The sequence below is a fragment of the Cyrtonyx montezumae genome, unplaced genomic scaffold (assembly GCF_038088225.1).
Source record: "Cyrtonyx montezumae isolate F1298 unplaced genomic scaffold, pur_monq_1.0 scaffold_0, whole genome shotgun sequence".
Classification (NCBI taxonomy): domain Eukaryota; kingdom Metazoa; phylum Chordata; class Aves; order Galliformes; family Odontophoridae; genus Cyrtonyx; species Cyrtonyx montezumae.
In genome coordinates this window covers 17,479,730-17,501,621 of record NW_027071824.1, presented here as the reverse complement: position 1 = coordinate 17,501,621, position 21,892 = coordinate 17,479,730, and the positions used below count along the sequence as shown (strand labels likewise).

General features: G+C 39.1%; 1 protein-coding gene across 1 annotated transcript in view; it reads left to right on the top strand.

Annotated features, from left to right (window-relative positions):
- The window catches only part of LTBP1 (latent transforming growth factor beta binding protein 1), a 181,867-nt gene that overhangs the window by 133,399 nt on the left and 26,576 nt on the right, over positions 1–21,892 (top strand). The window contains exons 19-24 of the mRNA XM_065729120.1: positions 1,755–1,877; positions 3,935–4,057; positions 8,054–8,176; positions 11,027–11,152; positions 17,391–17,516; positions 19,285–19,428. Of these exons, the coding sequence (XP_065585192.1) occupies positions 1,755–1,877; positions 3,935–4,057; positions 8,054–8,176; positions 11,027–11,152; positions 17,391–17,516; positions 19,285–19,428 (765 nt within the window). The remainder of the gene's footprint in view (positions 1–1,754; positions 1,878–3,934; positions 4,058–8,053; positions 8,177–11,026; positions 11,153–17,390; positions 17,517–19,284; positions 19,429–21,892) is intronic.

Here is a 21,892-nt window from a genome sequence, read left to right as displayed (position 1 = left end):
AGGGTAGAAGTAGCACTGCCTACTGAACTGCCATAGCAGAACAACTGTGGACCTTTGCTGTTGTCTTGTCTCCTTAGCCAGACAACTACAAGGTATTAACAAAGCTCAAGTGAGGGGAAAGAATTATAGATGATTTGAAATATAGGTAACGATGGTGATTTCCTTTGTGTCTGAGGACAGATGGGCACTGTCAAAGTTCCAAACCCTAGACTAGAGTACCATGTGAAGAACCATGAGTAACAAATAAACATGAGGAAAATAGTTTCTGCAGAGATTCACAATAACTAATAAAAGCTGTGATGATGAACTCAAACTTTTAATCTTTTCTGCTCTCCCTCTGCTTCAGCTGCCTAAATAGCTCAGGTCCCTCAAATAATCAGTGATTTTACTTTATATTAATAGATTCTGTGTGCTTTGTGGTGGCAAAATACGTGATATTTGCGAGTAATATGATTTCTGACATAAAAAGGAAATAAGGTTTAATTTTTTTCTGCATCAGTGGAGCTGTAAAATACAGCTTTTTCCATAGAAACAGAGGAACTTGCTTGCTGTTTACTAAACCCCCAAAATAACTTTGACATTTAAGTAAAAACCATCCCTAGGAACAAAGAGAGCGCTGATTGGTTTAGAACACTGGATTAATTCTGGCTGGGTTTATTTATCTCCGTGCTTTATTGTTTGTTTTTTATACAAATTGCATTCAGAAAGAATTTCTGAAAACGTGTAAGTAGTAACAGCAGTTTTCATGTTGGCTAAAGAGAGTGGTCTACTGAGTTAATACCGAGGGAAAAAGAAGTTCAAGTCCCCTGTAAATTAAGGTTGATTTGTAACCATAGGAGTTTAAAACTTTTGTTAGCGAGGCTTAGCTCATTAGAATTGTATATAGAGCCTATACAGACAGCCTGCCCTCAGAAAGGGCTCTGCTTGATGTTGCAGAAGTTCCTTTGAAATTCCTCAGTGTTAGTTATATCCTTCAGAACCTGGCTCCTTTAAATGCTTCTGAAAAACATTGTCTGGTACTGTCTCAAATGCATGTGTTTTGTATACGGTTTCGAGTTACGCACTGGAGAACTCCTGCACGTGGATTGTCCTAGCCGTAAAAGAGCAAAAACTCAACTATGGGAAACATGGTTGAGTTCTGTACTTGTTCCAAAGAGAATTTTCACAGGCCCAACACCAGGTAAACAAGCAGAGGTAACAGGTGGGGAGCTCTGACAAGAGCACATTTTTAAAATGGTGTAAGAGAAAACAGCTTCAGCACAGCCCTGCCAGCTTGACCTGTGTCTGTAAGGGATTTTGCTGGACTGTTCTTTGCAATAGCAAAAGGATTAGCAGTAACTGTTAGAAGGTATTGGCAGCTGCCAGAGCTTTTATCATAGCCATGTGTCCTTCCAAGAGTACACCTATGTAGTGCAAGAGTGAAAGTGCCAGCACTTGCTGACCTCTTCTCTGCACTGCCGTCACTGTAGTTTAAGACACTGTGAGGAAGATGATGGGCAGAAGTAACTTTATTTAGGTAAGAATGACGTTGGCGCATCATTCATAGCACAAAACTCATTGGAAGAAATAAGTTTCTTAGCTTAAACTGCAGTACTAGGATGAAAGCAGTGTTTTGGTCATGTGGACTGTGGGCACACTTGTGTCTGAGCACTAGCCAACTCAAGTCTGACAGAAGGTGAATGAATTCCCAAGCCTACCTGAGAGATGGTTGTACTCAAGTTAACAATACATTTATGCTTTCTTTCTATTCACAGATATAAACGAATGTCAGTATGGCAATCTCTGTGCAAATGGACGTTGTGAAAATATTGAAGGGTCTTTCAGATGTATTTGTGGCCAAGGTTTCAAACTGTCTGTGTCAGAGGATCAGTGTGAAGGTAGGAAGGAGTATGATTAAAATTCACAAAGTTGCAGCTTTTAGAAGATATTTCATCTAATGGCGTTCCTCTTAATGGAGACACAGCAAATGTACAACACTGAGACTACATAACCAAACGCATAAGAAGAATGTGGATTTCTATTTTACAACTTCCATGGTCACATTGTATTTTTTGTGATTTCTTATAAAACAGCTGGGGTTATAAAGCCAATCAGCAATGCTTAGTAATAGTGCTTATTTGGTGTTCCTGCAGAATGCTTCACATTTCTGTCATTTTAGAGATTAGGGGACAGTTGCTTTTGCTGCTTTAAACTTCTAGTGTGGCTTTTCTTTCCATCTTTTTTTTTTTCATGTCAGGGACTGGAATCAAAAACCCAGGCTTAGAACAGAGGAGTGTCAATTAAATGCTGAGCTGACACCTGCTTTACTGTCCCTGCTTTCTGAGCAGCATGCTTAGAGGGACTGTGGTGTGATATTTCCAAGAACTGTACCTGCACCTCAGAGTGTTGGGTCCTGCATACTGCATATGCTTCCACATACGACATTCCTGTCACGTCTTCTCTGGTGAATCAAAATTAGATCTGATGTCAGAGCAGAGCAGTCTGGAGGGGAACATGGAGTACGTATATTAACCATGAATATCACTTTCCTCCTTAAGCAGGTAGAAGTGAAAACCTGAGAGAAGGTCTCAGAGAAGCTGTGGAAGCACACAGCAATCCAATTTCTTGTCAGTTGTTTTTTTTATTATTATTTTTTCCCCTTTACGCAAGTGTCTGTGTATAGCACCAAATACATTCAGAGTTCTGAGTGCGAAAATAGTGCAATAAAACTAAATAATCATTCATTTTACTTTGTCAGGAAGTTTGAAACAAAACAACACTGTACGTTAAATGGCGTGAGTGAGTTAAATGTGCTGTCCAGGACAGAGAGCAGACCGGTCTTGGGGAAAGTATGTAGACAAAGTTTGACTGCTTCCTCTGAGCCTTTCATGGAAAAGAGCCCTTGCCAAGCTACACTGGCATGTGCAGACAGCTCTTCTTAAAGTGCACCCTTCTCAAGTCAGGGCCTGTACACACACCCAGATGTTTCATGCAGCCCCACAGAATTCGGGAGTCCTTATATTCAGACTTCTCTGATCATGGGGGACCATGACTCAAGAAAGAGATCAGGCTGCATAGCCATAAAACCCACCAGAAAAACCTCTGAGTAACTTTCTCCTGGTTGAATTACAGAGTATTTTCAGAACAACAGGCACCCTTGCCCAAATCCTGGAAGTGACTAACAACCTGTCATATAAATTTAAAACATTTGTTAAGAAATTGTAATTATGAAGAAGACAGGGAAAAGAGGTTCCTAGCTTATGCAGAACATCAGAACACATGGTACGTTCTGAGTTCAAGGTGCTGCTCCCCTCCACTATTTTGACTTTTTCATAGGAAAATTTAAACTTAGTGTTCAAGTCTATTTGGTAGCCCAGGCTGACCCCACATTATGAGAATTTGAAGCACTGAGGGATTAGCAGTGGTTGTGGAAGCAGAGAGACATTTCCCCATACTTAAGAGGATTAATTCTGTTACAAGGCAAGTATTTAAAGGAGCCTCAATGTACAGGTTAATAGGAGAATGGCCTGTCAGTGTGCATCTGAAAAACCACACCCGGTTAGAAGGTGGTGAGCCGGCTGGAAAGTATTTTGTGGGTTTTGCTGACTCACTGGAGCAGTTGGCTTGTTACCTTTGCCAGAGAGAAGAGAAACAAAAGCAGCTCTCAAGCAATGTGTCTGTACGGTGCTTGTGAAACTGTGCATATTTGCATGTCCACTGTGGGGTATGTTGATGCTATGTGAGAGAATAGTGAATGCATTCACCTTGAGGGAAACGTTCTATCTTTAGTTTCATATATTTTTATGCACTGTACTGGCTGTCTGCATTTGTAAATAAAAGCAAGAGAAGCAGTACTCGGTAATGATGCTATTTTGTTCAGAGACGGTTTTTGCAATATTTGCTCAGTAATCTGCATTTTTGATGTGTCATGTCGTCCCTGTCTCTTCTGCTACAGATATAGATGAATGCCAGCACAGATCACTGTGTGTCAATGGACGCTGCAGGAACACAGAAGGGTCCTTCAGATGTGTTTGTAGCCAAGGTTATGCGCTGTCTGCTACCGGAGATCAGTGTGAAGGTAAGCTTGTGGACTTAAGCTCTGATTTTTTCAGAAAGATCTTGAGTACTTCAGCCATAGGCATGAACTCTTATATGAGTAGGACAGAAAAATATGTTGCTTCTTTTTTTCTCGGTATTTTACTGTCAACTATTTAACAGTTCTCATCTGCACAGCCGTATATTTATGGTTTCCCTATCATCTTTCCACATACAATAGATCAGTATGCATGTTGTCAACAGTAAAGCTAGAAGAGCAATTGACACTGGTACCAAAACCAAATTCAGCTTTTCCAACTCTTCTTGCTGACACAGAGGTCTGTGTTGGATTCTGTATTACAAAAGCTTCTGATAGCAGACGCTGTTCACCTGGGGGCCTGCTAAGTGAAAACTTCTTCAGTTGGTTTTGGGAACGTGTAGTCACTGCAATCCCACATGTGCAGAGACAAGAGAAATGCACGGTCTGAGATGTGTTCCAGAGTGATCTGCTGGTGTTCACAGCTTTCACTGTCTCCGAAGGCAGTCTGTGTACTGTGCTTTTAAAACCAGAAGAAGTGAAGGATGTTGGGCAAATGTAGGGAGAAATGCTAGGTTATAGAAAACAGCCACATTCTATTTTTTCTCAAGCCAGACAGCTTTGATGTCCAGTAACCAGATTCCTCAGTCAGATTTGTTATTTTATTATTATCATTATAGGTATAGCCTTTTGCTGCCATGCTCCCTGAGCATGTGGAATTCCTTGCTGGAGAGCTCCAGGAACAATTCTACCTCCATTGCCTCCTTGTCTCTTGCTGTAGCAGAAAAAGCTCTGTTAAGCTCTTGCCATAAGTGTAGCATTAGCATATATAACCTTTTCAGTCTCTGGTGTGCTTTTTGTAGCTGTTAATATCGAGGAAATGAGACAGCTCCTTACACTGCTCTACCTGCTGTGTGTTCTGTGTTAGGTTATTGTTCACACAGCATGTAGAAGGCAGTTATTACTTTCTCATACAGAGCAGTACATCAGGAATCCTCTTCTTCCATTAGTTAGGACAGAAGAGCATTTTACACAGATTTGACTCCAATGTTTCTCAAGACAAGCTTCTGCCAGACTGGACTTTATCAGTGCTGATGTTGTGGGATTGTCCACATTTAATGAGTGGCAGTATCTCCTGCAGTTCTCACCAACAAGAAATGAGGGCATCTTTTAATCTCTTCAGTGCACTGATACACTTTGTTAATGACTTGTTTGGAGAGTCTGGTCATAAAAGAACATGAGATCATCTCAGAATTCCTGGTGAATTACCAGCATCACTTGCATCAGCTTCAAGAAATGTGAGCTGATGATGCATGTCACTAGAAAATTGTGTCAAAGAATTTTGCTTCCAGCTGGCTTCAAGACATTCATGAGTTGTGACAGATGCAGAGATACTGTGTCAAGAATCAAAGAAGAGTGTGGTTGGTCCAGCGTGCCTCCCAAAGATAAAACAGGCTGTATTATTCCGGACAGATACTCATCTAACCTGCTCTCAGTAGACTTCAGCAGATGAGATTCCAGAAATCTCTTTATCCTGTCTATCTTAAAAAAGGAACAGTCTTGTTTCTTTTGTCCATGTGTAACAGGAGAGAGAGGGTGGAAGGGAGGGATGTAGAAATTCTTCAGGCACTTTGCTTCAGCAAAAGACCTCACAATTCATTAAGTCTGCAGAGAAAGATAATGAACTAGTAAATGCTGTTAATAGTGTAAGCTTAAAGATCATGAAAGCATCTTCTAGTGAGCAAATGAAATAAAGAAGTTAATTTTAATCCATTGTAGTTTCTAGTACATCTCGGACTGTTTTAGTACATTTCATACCAATCATAGTAACTTTTGCTGCTTTCCATCACTGTGCCATTGGCTGTCAAGAGAGGTTCATGCTTTATTTCTTTGTTTTTCCCATTCAAGGGCAATTTTTAAGAATTATCTCTTTAGGCAACAGAAGATGAATTGGATTATACAGGGAAAATGAGTAAAGCAGTTCTCTTAGTTTGGAGTCTTTGTCTCGTTCATAAAATTCTGTAACCAAGTCTACAGTGGCTTCACCCAGTGATAAAGTGGTTAATTTCTGCTGAGACAATTTGTTCACTGAAGATTTTCATATGAAAAGTTCTGCACCAAATCTGTTAATCTCTTGAAGTGGAAGAAGTTCTTTGCTTGTATTACATCCCTACACTACTTTTGGAAGTATGTGATACTGCTGACTGCTTTTTGCAACTTGGAAACTAAGTTTGAAAAGACAGTGCTAGTTCTGCTCTCCATAAGAAGCTTTGTGTAACTGCTTTATATACTTTAAATACACTTCTCTTGTTTTTCCTCAGCTTAAGAAATATTTACCTGCATCAGCTGAACCTACGTACAGACTGTGCATCTTAAATAACTTGAGCTGCTGGAAAAGAGCCTGTCTTAAAGCATAGGAGGCTCCAGTGTTTTCCCAGCAGCCTTCACAGATTTTGCTAGCCAAAATGCCCTAGACACACACCTGTGAAAGATGGTAAAAAGCACCAAACATTTCAAACATGAGTTGCTGTCTCTGCTTTCCTTGAGATTCTTGGGCAGTAACCACAAGAGTACCCACTTCTATGGTTACTGCCCACTCTGTTCCATCAGAGAACAAGAGGTTTGCATCCTATACAGAAAATAATGAATTTAGGCTGAATTTGGCAGAAAGTGTTTTCTTGTTGTGAGACTTGGCATTAACTCAGCACAGGGGAGTTGTTAATTTTTTTCTCAGGCTCCCAGTCAAAATTAATTGCTGTCTTTTTTTTTTTTTTTTTAATAAAGCACAGTTTATTTCTCAGTTGAAAATAATTATAAAATGTGGCTATTAAAAGGTCATGTGTTTGTCAGCATTAACACAATTCTATCTGCCATAGCATTAACTTATTCAATAGAGCTACTACTTTTCCTTATTTTAATCAAATCCCAAGGGTAGTTGCATTTTAATTTGCAGAATGTTTAGAAGTGAGGTTATGTTCCCCCTTTTTCTTTTTTTCAATTAGAACTGTTATTATTCCTGCAATGCACATAAAAGTTACAAATCCGTTCAGATCAGATCTGTGGTTAAAAACTTAAGAATGTTCCAAGGCAATGGAAAAACTCTTGGAGGACTTTTTCATTGGTAACTATCTGTCCTGTCATAGCAATAGACTCAGTGAATTACAAGGTGAAGTACTGTGCAGGCAGAAGCAAGTTACTTATGTTTCTTTTATTCTCTTATTTTCTGTTTGCTTATCAAAACCCAACTGTAGAATATTGCCGGAACGTAGGTGCTTTCTGAGTTAATGATGCATCTCCACTCTGTTTCCTGAATGAAAAGACTTTTGGTGGAGACAGTGCTAATATCTTGTTCTTTAAATATTTGGTTGCTTTGCATCTAATTTCTAGCCTGAGACAGTCCTGCTGTGTGTCAGGCAACATATATAACCCATGGATGTTAAGACTGCATACAGTGTGGTCTGTGTCCTACAAACCTGTCCCTGTGGTTGTTGTGTGAGTAATCTTCACAAGCACATCTTGTCTGGTGTGGCACACCAGCTGCGTCTGGGCTTGCACATGCTGTGGACAAGATCCAAGTCAGATCACTCCAGGCTCAGCAGTCTTTGGTCTAAACGTGCCTGAAAATACATATTTCAAAATGCAGGTTTGCATCACTAGGCCTGCTTTGTATCTACCTTCTAACTGTACAACTGGTTAGATTTTCGTACTGCTGTAACTCCACAGTCACTATTGAAGTAACAGAGAGTTTGATATAAAGGTCTTTTATGAGTTTTCATTAGAGATGCAGATGGCGCATACTAGGCATACTTGGCAAGAAGAAATGTCACAAACTCGTATTTTAAAGCTGCCTAGAAATACAATAAGTTTGACAATATAATGAAAGGAATTGAAAGGACATTGTGACACACAGTTATTAAAAGACACTGTAGCTTCAAGTTGATAAGTATCACTTAAGAGCTTCATCAGCCTTTGTATCATCTACTGGTTACATTTTTATTTCAGATATCGATGAATGCCTTCAAGACAGTGATATTTGCCTTGGAGGAAACTGCATGAACACTGATGGATCTTACAAATGCTCTTGTCTAGATGGTTTCCAGCAGATAGCCAATAGGGGATGTCAAGGTATGAAATAGCTGCTAAAAATACCTGGGTCACTTTTATTAATATACACGTCTAAAATCATAATTTGTGATGGTCATTAATCATGATATTGAGGGTAAATTCATTTTATTAATGATTGGTAGTATTTCCTCACTCTTCCCACTTAATACTATTGTCTCTAAATATGAACCGAAAAATTATTTCAAGAGACTTAAATTTCAGCCTCCTAACTTGAAAGAGAACCTGTATTAGAATTAACAGAGTGCTGTTTTCCCAAATCCTAGTATTCTGACAGTATCTTCTGTGTTTGTGAATGTTGTAACAGAGCAGTATAGCTAGTGTCAAATCACGTTAGGTAAATGTTTCATCCCTAACACCTTTTGCAGCATTTTGTGGAGGATGAGGAGCAATAGAATGTTACCTGGGGCTAAATCAACGTTGCCAAACCCAGAAAAAGTACTTCCCAGCTTTTGAGTCTGAAGAATCTTAACTGTGTTGACACAACACCCAGGCATGCCTCAGCATTCTCTTGTACCTTCCATTTTTATGAGACAGGAAGTGTGGAAATCAGTAGCATGTTCTTGCTGTTGAGCTGCTACAGGATCTAACAGTATTGTTTTTACTAACCAAAGATGGAAATCTCAAACACATTTTCTTGCCCTGCATTGTGGACTGGGCAAAACCACCCATACTAATACAATAACTGATAACTTTTTGGGTTTTTTTTAATCAGTAGATGCAGAGTATTCTGCACAGGGGTAAAAACGGAAAAATGTTTAAATGACTGATCAGTTTTTGTCAGAATGCTGTAATAATGACAAAAAATATATTGAAAAAAAACACAATTTGAGTGGAGAGACTGGGGGTATGGCAAAAGCCCAGGATAATAGGCTACTAGGGTAGAATGATCACATGGTAAGCTTGATGTGGGCATATAACATGTATTTTAGTATAGCGAGATGCAGACTGAAGAAGGAATCTCAGTTGTATGTGTAGTTTAATGGATTTCCTTCCAAAGCACAGTGACTGAAAAGGATATAGGGATCAGAGATAGGTAGCTAAATATGAGCTTTCAGTGCAACCCTGTGGCCACTGGGACTAACGCACTGCCTGAAAGATAGAAAAAGCAGAATATCTAGCAGGAGTATGCACAGATTATTTACCTCTGTATTGCGGCTGATGCATCTACTCTTGGCACATAGGGCATTTGGGTGCTCATGTTTCAGAGAATGGATGCTGATGAGCTGAAAAGAGTTCTGAGATTAACCCAAAATCGATAATGGCTGGAGGAAAAAGGACTGCACGATTTAAAAATGGGTGTTTTGTTGAAGAAAAAGATGATAGATGATTCGATCACGGCCTGATTCCCTTCAAAGGAAGTCATGATTCAAAGTAGAGAACTGCTGAATTAAACCGGCAAATGTATCACAGAATACAGTGTCTGCAGAGCAGCATCTGGACTAATTTAGGTATAAATTAGGAACATGTATTTTGGTAAGGAGCAAAGTTGAAGAAGAGAGTCCAAAACATCAGAAATTATTTAGTGTGCTCTTAAGACAAATTAAAACTTCCTTTCCCTCACACTGTTAATTTTGTTTTCCTATTTTTAATGCTTAATTCTACCCTTGTGTAAGTAGCTGTTCTGGCAGTTAAAAAAACACACAGCTAAGTCCTGAGAGCAGCACACGTCCTAAGGAAGTATTGTGCTGCCCTTGTCAGAGTTGACCTTACATGACTTAGATGCTTTCGGAGAGCTTCGCAGAGTATGGCATTGGTCTCTGTTTACCTTGAATTCAAAGAAGACTTTTCCCTTTGCACCCTATATAGATACTACCCTCCCTGAAGCTGCCTTTGTTCTTTCTACTTGTGCCATGTCTTCAGGACACTGGCCTAGAAGATTTATATACATAGGATGCAGTCTATATCTAAAGAAAATTCTATAATGCTGTCAAGGGAATTTAAGTGATAGCACTGGAATCTTATCTAGTCTATCAAAGTTATTGTCTGTTTCAGTGCACTTTGTATGGCTGTAACAATAGCAGGAATTTGACCAACAAAGACATAGGGAAGAGGAAGAAATTCTGCTATCCCGTTATGATGGATGAATGAGCCTCTTGCATAATTGTTTTTTCTAAATGTGTGTAATTTGCATTTGATCTCTGCATAGTACTTCTTGAAATGGTTTCTGTTCAGCAAAAGACAAAGTTCAGTTCCAAATCTTTTTCTCATAATTCTTGTAAACATAGTACCTCCTGAAAGAATGCGTGCAGTCTTTAGGTTCTGATGGCAGGTAAGACAAAACATTAAAAAGAAAGAAGTGCTTATTTTTCAGGTGCAAAAGTAAGTTCTAAGTGCAGTATTTGAAAAATGCTTTCTAAGTTAAAAACAAAGGAAACAAACAAAAAACAATTACAACTTTCATGTGCCAACCATTTGGGACCATTCCCCATATGCAGAAAAGAGGCTTTAAATTATAAAATATCAACTGAGTGGATGCAACTCCACACCTGCTGATAACATGTGGAGCCGGGTGCACAAGCTGAGCAACACAGAGCAATCAAGAAACACCAAGATGGAGAAAGCTGAGAATTCTCCTAATGCAGAAGAAATGTTGGCTTGTATAGAGCTTATACTGACATCTCGGAAATCATTGTCGTCTGCTCATCCTCACTGCAGACAGAAATACAGAGAGAGAATGATACATCAGAACATCCAGTGTTTAAAAAAGATCCCACAGGATTTGCTTGTTGCTGGAATCGAACACGGTTTGCATAGCTGGTAGAAATGAATGCTGCTCTTAAGAATAATCAAACTCAGGATTGGTGTTGAGAGAATGATCGCTTGCAAAGCTGTTAATGTCTCTGCTTTCAGATATCAATGAATGTGAGAGATCTGACCTCTGTTCACCTCACGGAGAATGTCTAAACACAGATGGTTCCTACCAGTGCATATGTGAGCAGGGCTTTTCTGTGTCTGCAGACGGCCGAACCTGTGAAGGTGAGACAAGTCACAGTGAGCTTCCCCTTGCATCCCCATTGATATGCTGATAGTAGCTGGGGTGGGTGGTGGGAAAGCAGTCTGTTTTTATGTAATATTCCAGAACCATTATTAATTCAGCAATCTGCCACCTAAAGGTCTTTTGTGGCTTTTTTCTCTTCAATGCATGGTGTGATAAATTGCTGCTTGTGTCATAAGAAGTATAATATGAAATATACAAAGTGGGAGACACAATGGAGCTCAGGTTTGTTAGAAGTCATGCTTTACTTCTCCTGACTTTGGATTATATTTTTTGAGCTAAGAAATTAGTGAAAAAGAAATATGGGCCTAACTGTGGCCAATGATGGCCAAGGTGAGAATGTTATTCGTATGTTAAAGTATGTAACATCAGTGGACATTTGCAATAATATCTCACTTTTCAGAGTGAGAAATCATTTCTATCATCCAGCAATGGAGGGAGAATAAATACATATAAAACATGAGTAAAAAGAAGTTAGAATTCAGGCTAGTGAGAGGTTTCAGATGGGTAGCTCTCACTGCCATAAATATTTAGTGTCATTTAGTTTAAAGTGTCTTAGGTGCATTAGCAACAAGCCTGAGCTGCCTGAATGTTCTTATTGCTGGTTGTGAGACAACAGAACCTTCCTTATCAGCACCTTGACAACCAGCTGAAGCATCTATGCAACAGAGCTCCAGTGAGAAACAGTAAAATGTTAGCTGTGATAGAATCTCCTACACATTGAAATGGCAGCAAGTTGAGTAAATCTTAGTAGTCAGATCTTTTCAGTGATATAGCTTACACTTCATATGCAGCTATGCACATACAAGTCTTTTTCATGTAAGGTTGTAGAAGTAATAACACTGCTGAGAAACATCAACGAGAAGTCTAAAATTTACATCAACCTAGGCTTGTTATTTGGTTATTATATGAGAAAATACCTTGTTCCTAGTGGAAAGCACATGCTTTCTAGTGATGCTACTCTACTGCACTTAATTTGAACCAATAGACTTGTTTTCTCATGGAGATATGTGGTTTGTGATGGCAATACTGACAGAAAATAAAAATTCCCCTAATTTGTTGAAGAATGGCTTTTCTTATGGATGAAAGAATTCTTCAAGACAAGAAGCCTTGTGCAGAGGGTAATAATTCTGAAGAGGAAGAAGTTTGTATACACTGTAGTAGTTCAGCAGGATGCACGTAGAGAAGACCTGGGCAGAGATAGCTCAGTGTTAAAACCTTTTGGTAATGGATCCCAAACATCCAAAATGTAAGCAAGCTGTTCTCTATCCTTGATTATAAGACAGGAAATTCTCATGTGATTGATTTTCCATGGGCCAGCTCTTCTCATCAGTTTGCTTAGGTCTAATGAAAAGGCTTTTCCTTCTGTGGAGAAGATGCATGGAGATTTCTGTAACATTTACCCACTACTTTTAGCAGAGGAAAGGCAGCATTATTATTTGAGCTGAACTTGTTATAAGTAATATGAAAACTAAGGAAATGAAATTGGTAAGGGAATATTGTTAGGCTGATGTAAGAGAATGTGTGCTATATATTTAGATACACCGTGACATCAAACACGCTATTTGTGCTTTACTTATTGTTGATAACTAAAAACTCCTGTAGATATTTTGTTGCTTTTTCATCTCTAAATATTTACTTCATTTTGTCATCATGGCATAAATTGAAAGTAACGTTCTCTTACTGTTACAGAGGAGCCTGGTAATTAGACTAGAGAGAATGACTGAATGGGCCCATTCCTCCTGATGGAGAAGCCAGTATTGTATGATTTCATGTAATGGGACAATTCCAAGTTTTCTGGTAACCAGTTGCTAAAAATCATGTTCTTAGACTCTTTTGGCAGCATGTGTACATTTCACCCAGTCTTTATGTAGGATATGGTTAAATATTTTTAGTTTCTCAGCAGGAAAAGTAGTTGCAGGTGTTTTGCCTCACTGTTGAATGTAGTTTGAAAAAGAGAGAGATAGAGAAGAATGTAGCCTGCTTTTAGTAGAAACCAAACATTTATTCCAAATCAGTTAGAAGAACATTTACCAGCCTTGTGAAATCAAACTCTCGGAAATTAAAAAAGACAACGCTGAACTGGAACACAACTTAAAAAGTTAGTGGCATCTAATTTTAGGGGACAGACCAGAAACAGGATCCTTTCTGTCTTGATCTCTGACAGTGAATAAGCACAGTTCTTAGTGAAGGGTTGCTATCACAAATGATAAAGTAGAACATAGGTAATCTTTATTAAGATAAAAAAAAGCCTGAGTTTTACTAAATAGACAAGGATGGAATCAGCAGATCTGTTTCCAGGAGTGTGAGTAGTTTTGGAACATTTTTAATGAAGAATAAAAAACCGCACTAAACCAGGTCACTGTGCTTCACAAGTAATTGGTGGTGTGTATGGAATACAGATCAGACTTCAGCACTTGGAAAAGTATTTTAATAACTTGGCGAAGCAGGGGTACTTCTAGTCTTCTGAAGCAGCAGCACTCGTTTTTACTGTGACTAGTTTCTCCATTCTGTCATTTTAATAACAACAGTTCTAGAGTTGAAGAAAATCATTTAAGGGAAGCACTGATGACTTCAGTGCTTAATTAGTATTCATTGCTTAGTTAATAATTGTTCTGATGTCAGTTTCAAGAGTCAGCTTATAAAATGACAAGATAAAACAGTAAGACTGGAAACAGGAAGAATGTGTGACATTCCAGGTAATGAGAAAGGATGTGATTCCAGGTAGTGAGAAAGGATTCTTCCAACTGCAGAAGCTACTGTTCTTTACACAAGGTGCATTCTGAATTTGCCTCCAGTCAAGTGAATGAGGAAAATTTTTTATGCCATCAGAGAAAGAACCTGAGGAAATTTTGATGCATTCGAATGCCTTTCTGTACCTGGAGAACAGATTTTCCATATCTCCAGGCTGTTTTTATATGAGTTCGAATAATTCTTTGAAAAGTCAGAAACAACAACTACATAAAACAGTCCATGTGAAGTCCATGTGAATCAGTTCTGGTATGGAGTTTTAAGGCCATGGCCAAAACAAACTGAACAGCTGAGTAGTCTGTGTCTTCTTCCAAGGTGCAGACAAACTTTTGTTGTGGTGACATTGCATTACTTCATGGCTCCAGTCTCAGCAATTTGTCTGTGCCAGGCTCTCAGAACAGGAGGCTCCTTAGCTCCCAGTGGAGCTCTCTGGGGCTCCTATAAAGATATCTCACCCAGTTGGTTGCTAATCAACTGTGCTGGCAAAAAGTCAGCTTAGAGGTTCTCTGCTGCTTAAGTCCATGCCCTGCTGCAAAAGCCTCTTCTGTTTTCACGTCAAATCTCATCTGTCTCTCAGTGGCTCCCTAACTTTTCCCTCTGTTCCAAGCCCATAGCCCCACTGTCCACGTCAACAGGCAGTCCAAAAGAACTTACTTATTCCATCAGAGTTTTCCAGTGTCTTTTTGCCCTCAGTTGCCATCTTGTAAACTTTATGCAGTAGGCAACATAATTTTCACCAAGTCTCTGGTTAAATACTGAGGTAAGAGCTTTTTCCAAGCTTGGGTTCAGGCATATGTCTCCAGAGTGCCACTGTGAGCTCTCTTTTTGTTTCACAGTGAACAAAGAATCATCACAAATTTCACCAGCTTTCTTAACATTTCCTAATAGAGATGTGTTAGGGCAACAACTACTTTTTAACAGGACGCTAAAGGAAAAGGAATGCAAAGGGAAAAACAAGAGTCTGTCTTGTGGTGTCACTCTCTTTCAGTGACCATCCGTAATTGTTGCCTCTAGATGACCAATGTTTATTCAGTTATTTATTGTCCTGATTTTTACATGTGGGTGCTATGGAAAGCTCTGGAAGTCTCAGAACCACAGCCGTTCTTCTGAGCAGTATACAAAACTCCCCTGACAGTAGTTTCTCTTCCAGAAACTTTGCAGTGTAAATTGATTTTGGTGAGTTTTAAATATTTGTGCTTGAGGTTAAGTGCACCTTCACCTTGTTCACATTGGCAGAAAACAGCAACGGATTGTTGAGTTGAGTAGGAACAGGCTTGAGCACACAAGCGTTGCCTTTCTTTACACCTTGATGATGTTAGATCAAAGGAGTTTTGGTTAAAGCAGGCCGCACTGAGTCATGGATCCTAAAACAATCATAATTAGAGAGCTACTTTAGTCACCGTATAGACACAGGATACTTTTATTTCATATTTAATTTTTTCCCTTGCTCTCTCTATATAGCAAGAGAATTGCCAATTACTAGGCTCATGCTTTACAGTGTCATTAAAGGAACAAATGCCCTTTCCGGCTGTAAAACAGGAGTCCTTTGAGTGAGCTGTCTAGACAAGGAAAAACATTCGGTGCTTGGACCTTCTCTGTAATTTCCCATACACTGAAAGATCCAGTCAGACTGTGTACGTTTTAAAAACAAAGCCATCTCCTGTGGATATATTATATTCTAAAGTAGAACACTTGCTAGGATCGCAAATTTTGTTCCTGCAGATTTTTGGTCAGTGACCTTAGTTTACTGAAGAGCACAATCCATTCTCCTATCTGTTTTCTTTAATATTTAGGTATTCAGTAAAAGAAATACTGTAATTCATGTAATTCTGAAATCCCCAGTTGTAGTCTCTCCTGTCTGGGCTTTCAGCAGCATGAATGTCCTGTGGCTCAGGAGCTTCTGTTATTAAACTATATCTGGCCACTGAAAATACAAGCACTGCATTATTGTCTGTTTTCTTAAATTCCTGGCTGTCGATCCACCACCGCTTACTCAGTTTGAATTCCCCTAACAGGGTTTTCTGAATAAAAGATATAGTGTCGAGATCTTTTTTACCAGAATATATGAAACTCCAGATGGTCATGAGACTGAAAATTAACCTGAAATATGTCATGCAGGTCTGGTGCTCAGCAGCAAAAGTGAAGGATCACAAAAACACAACTGTAATTGCTGGTGTACAAGTTTTATCTCCATTCTCCCAGTAACTCCATTCTGTCATTGGAATACTTCACCTTTCACCTTTGATAATGTCATTAATTAAAGGCCTTTGCTCGAGGTACAGTGTTGGTAGGCTCCATCACATGGTCTGCTCTTAACGTGCAGGATTAGTGATCCAGCTAATAACTTGGTAAATCAAAAGTGAATCACTTTTTTCACCATTTAAAATGTAATTATCTCAGAAGCACAGCATGTAATGTAATTCTGGGTGAACAACAACCTTACTTAACAGTCAACAACTGTTCCTAGGAAAGAAATTTAGCAATAACTTCTCCACTTCAAACTGCAGAGTAATTCAGAAGGCAGAAGGTACTAATCCCAGTATCCTGGCAAGACCCCAGTTTTTTTGACTTAATGTTCTTCCTTCTGAAAAACACACAATGACATCTTAAATGACCGCAGATGGTCAGGGCCTTGGTTTTAGGTCTTGATTCAAGTGAAGATAAAAATAATATATTCCTAGCACTTGTAATGCACTTGCAAAAATAAACCACATTCTGTCACAAGGAGCTCTGCTCATTACAGGCTGGTGGGCAGCTGAGTCAAGAACAGACTTACTTGTGCAGTGACTCGTAGACCAGTAAACCACAAATGGGAACTACAAATGAAAGGGCTGGTATAGAAAGCATGCAGGCATTATAATTACTTTGCCTACCTATAGAAGATTATTCATATGTGTAAACTTCGAGGATTAAAACCAGAAGGTGCATGCTGCAGATATTTACCACTTACACATGTACCACAAGAGTTTCTTCTGTGCCAAGTGCCAGAATGAGTTCTGTGCAGCACTTCTGAGTCCCTCAAAAACTCTTTGGCTTATGTTCAGCACTTCTGCAAAAGGAATGTAACCATTCTCTTACTTCTTGCACAAGGGGTTCAGTTTCACACGTGCTGTTGACTGTGTAACACCATGCCAGCAGAACCTGTAGGAAATGCAGAGATGGTTGCGTTTAAAGTGCGTCTTATTCCGTGCTACGTAGTATCATGCCAAGATTGGGCAGGCTGGTGAAACACATGAGAGGCAGTCAAAAATAATCTAACTTGAGATATTTCCAGTGAAATTAACAGTGAAACAATTTCCAAAATTGTATGACTTCCTACTTCAGATTTTCGAGTCTGTTCTTTGTGTATTCCTTTCCGTTGTGCAGAGGCATTACAGCTAATTGCCCATTGGTTGTTTCCCCATGCTCCTCCTGAATGTCTGTTTTGATTGTCACATGGCCTGGCTGATGTTAAATATTTCTTTGCAGACATTGATGAATGTGTGAATGGCACAGTGTGCGGCAGCCACGGGTTCTGTGAAAACATGGACGGCTCCTACCGCTGCCTCTGTTACCAGGGCTATCAGGACTCACAGGATGGGCAAGGGTGTACAGGTGAGTGCCCATTTTCAAGAAGTCTCTCTTGCAAGGTTTTAGCAAGCAAAAAGCAGCTGATAAGCAGAATGCATTTCTTCGCAAGCACATATTTCTTTTTTCATCACTGAAGTTGTCCCTTGTGCTAGCAGGACAAAGTTGAGCTGCGCTTCACTCACTGAACGCTGCCAGGTGGAAACATAACTGTTTGGCCATGTAGTGAGAGCTTGTTACTAGAACTGTACAGAAACCAGCAGCAAATAAGCTGATAAACCTCTCATTTTCTCTCTCAGAAAAAGATAAAAACACAAGAAAACCTACTGTTTCTGAATGTCATAACCATGAGCAGGTATAAATCCTAACAGAGCAAATTTAATGATTTAGCCTATTTAAATGCAACATCTGTTTAGTCTCTTAACTGAATAGCCAGAACTCTGTAGTACCTCCTACAGGAAATAAAGTCTGGCATGTGGTACATGCAGACTGAGTTAGACAGCACACCTCCCTAGGCACGTTGTGTTTGAACATATTTTAACATTGACTTCAAGCTCTAGGAAAGACCCTATCACCCTGGAAAGTTGTGAGACTTTCATACACGTGCCCATAACTTTTCTAAGTGATAGCTTTATCTGTTGTTAATAGCAGTGGTTGATCCTAACAAGTGACTGAGGCAGCACAAGTTTCTAATACAAAGTACCAGATCAAGGAAAGGTATTCATTACACAGTTTCTTCAAGACAGAATCAGGATGCTACACAGTTTTTCAGTTCTTATCCTTTTTTTTTAACACACATGATTCTGGGAATATGTTGGACAACTGTAAAATGTTTATACATTTAAGTGCAAGGTACTTAGCAAAAGAATTTTAGGAAAAATATTAAGTTCCTAGCTGGACAACGTTCTTTAAAGTTAAAATGTGTATTTATATAAAATAAACACATACAAATCAGCATTCATTCTTTCTGTATAAAAGCCAAAAAAGATAAAAGATTGCCTCACAGATTACCCTTCATACCATACTCAATTATAGATTATTTCTGAACAGTGATAAAGAAATCATAACTTCCAGATTCTGTCACATGTAGAAAGACTCATTAGTTTTCAATGGTAAACTTTAACAGTCTAAAAGGGAATAAAGTCATACTGAGAATATTTGGTAACCTTTATTTAAATAGCAGACAACTCTACTGTCAACTGAAAGCATTTCAGGTTAGACTAATTAGTAAGTATATGGAATCCAAATTAAAAATATGTGGATTTTTTGTTTGTTTGTTTGAACAGTTGGGTGGTCACAGTTATTAGTTTGGGGTATCTGTTCTGCAGGAAAATAGTCCATATCACACCACTTATTTCACTCCCTGCATTCAGTGCAAATTTGATAATGAAGAGAACAAGTTTGGTTGTAGAAGCTCTTTAAGAAATCAAATGAAATGAGACTCAACCTTAAAGCCGAAGGAAAAGGTGCTGAGAAAAGAAAGTATTAGAAAAAAATAAAAAAATAAACCTCCCAGAAAAAAAAACCAAACAAAAGAAAACTGCTGTTCCAATCTACAAGCAGTAGCCAAACAGAACCAGTATTTTTATTAACTGTACGATGGTTTCAGGTACCTTTATTTCAAAGTGCCTAACTACTTGTTTATGAGCCCACTTAAGTATTAGTGAGGTTTTAATCCTTCCCCAGAGATCACATCTGAAATCTGGCAGACAGTACTGGCGCAGATACAGCAGATAAAAGAACAAAGTGTCAGTAGTGGCCCCGAATTGATTTATATTTCTGCCCTTTTCCCCAGATGTGAATGAATGTGAAATGCTGAGTGGGGTATGTGGCGAAGCCCTCTGTGAGAACGTTGATGGTTCTTTTCTGTGCCTGTGTTCTGATGAAAACCAGGAGTACGATCCCATGACCGGACAGTGTCGCTTCCGTACCTCACCAGGTAAAATATCAGCAGATTTTTGCATGCTTGACATGATTTTCACTGAATATATAACCTATGCAAAGGTAAAGTTGGTAGAAATGCTTGTTTTAACAACAGGAAACTACAACTTTGTTGCCTTGAATGTGTGTGCATGAGAGGAGTTCCCTTTGCACGTTTTACTCTGTCTTTTGTCCTGTTTTTTCCGCGCTGTCCATCTTAAAAGATTTGTGAGGCTTAGTTCAGGTGTTCTGGATGTTGCAAATGCTACTTGAAGTACATTCTTTAAGAGCAGACTTAGAACTTGTGAATTTGCCTCCAGTTTTCTACATTGATTCAATCTGGAGAGAAGAAGCAACCCCACATAGGGAGCAACAGAGAACAATAAACAAAGGAATTAACTCCTGCGTTTTTCCTCCTCTGGAATGTAAATCTTGGTATTTTTCTATCTTCTTACACTGTAGTCTGATACAGCTTCTGGAACTCTTTAAAAAAACCGATTCTTGTGCTGGATGCAGACCCTGGAGCCTAAAAAGCTGGGGCTATTTTCTGGTATCAGTCACACTTGTAAACAAGGTTGAAACATCTGTGACCCAAGCACAACTAGTTTTTAGATGATCGAATGTAGCACTCAGCAGCACTCAGGATGTTGCCTGTGAAATATCATTAGCAGCTGACTGACAAGCTGAAACTGCTACAAAGTCCTGTGAGAAAGATTCAGGCTTACAGGAATGAAAAAAGGGGCAGAAAGCCCTTTGTCCTGGGACACTGCCTCCACTCCTCTTCGTGAGCAGTTTGCGGTTCTGCAATACCTTTCTACCGTGGAGCACAATAGGTGATAACTGATGCTAACTTAAGTAGCAGCAATTAAATTTATTCCATGAACTGATGGAAGAAGGGCATATGAATTATATTCTCAAGATTTTCAGGTGTGAATGATGTCATTAACGTCGTGTTGTGTTGGGGTAGAATCTGGGAGAATTCAGTGGTTTTCTTGAAACAGTATCAAAGCCAATAAGTTAGCAGAGCACCTGAGCACAGGAAAAAGAAACCAAGTTCTGAGAGTAGTGAAGGCCATACCCAACCATCATTATAGAGAGGATGAAATACCCACTCTGACTGACCAGTCTGTGTATGGATGAGCACTCTGCTGTCAGTACTAGCACTATTTTGTTCTCATCACAGTCTTACTGTAACCAGTTTGAAAGAAGCCACTCTCCCTCCTTGTGCAGCATTCACTGGGCGCTAGCAAAGCGCTTCAGTTTGACTGCTCAGGTAAGATCATCAAGAAGGAAAGTGTCGCACAGGAGACCAGGAGACGCAGAAATTAGGTATTTCCATGGTAACTGCAGGAGGAGCAATAATGCTGGTTACCCAACAGTGAATACTTCACTCCTGAGCCAGCTGCAGCATGCTCGTATAGAAATAGTATGCTACCTCCCTACAAAGCGTGATGAGATGGCTGTGCATCTTGTAGCTTTGGCAAACCAGTCGAATTAGGTGCAGTGCTTCTAGAGCCCCAACACTGCATGTGGGCATCAGATGTCAGCACTGGCTTGCATCATGCCTATTCTGAGAAAGGAAGAATTTGATTTATGTTATCCCGTTGCAGTTAGCTGTCATTTAATGTAGTTTTCTCAACTTCTGGTTATTTCTTATTTGTATTTTTGTGCATAAATCTATGCACTTCATTCAAAGTGGGGAAAAGAGGTGAAAATTGTTCAGATGATTCTTTAATTTGGGAACTTTTTGCATGTGATTCTTGTGTGGAATTGTGTATTCAGACTTTACTTACCATTAGGACACTAGTGACTTCCCCCTGTTTAGATTTCATTTGGTGGAATTCATCTGTTGTTTGTTGTGTCCTCAAGAGTATGTCATAGGAGACTGAGCCCCTATTGTCACACTCCAGAAACAAAAAAAAGTGATAGTGCTAGGTTTGATGGTGTTATTCCCCTCTAGTCTGTCCTGACATTTGTAAAATGTAATGGACAGTGCAGAAGCAAGAAAAGCTAAAGGAAGGAAGAACTAGTTTTTGCATTAGAAGAAATTCTAGAGTACTTCTGAACATCCTTGTGCATATAAGAAAAAAATGTTTGCTTTGAATTACTAAGTCTTTTGATTTATTCTTTTGACGAGATATAGGAAGCCATTTTTTACAAACTTCTAGCAAGTACTAAGCCAAATGCAGAGTAATAATTCTTATTGACGGGCTTTTAATTATTTATGCATCAGAAGAATAAATATTCTAGTTTGCATCTAAATTATTAGTATTTGCCTATATATTGCTAATGAATAGGATTGCTTGCATTGAATCCAGAAGCTACAAAAGATAGTACATACTTGAGAACTATAATAGATATGATTTAAAATGAGAATTGCAAACAAAAGTCTATGTATAAATGTAAACATATCAGCAGGAGTCTGGTTTATATGTGGAATGGTCAGTGAGATCAGAAGTTTGGGTTGCAGCTTAGTCTGTCAA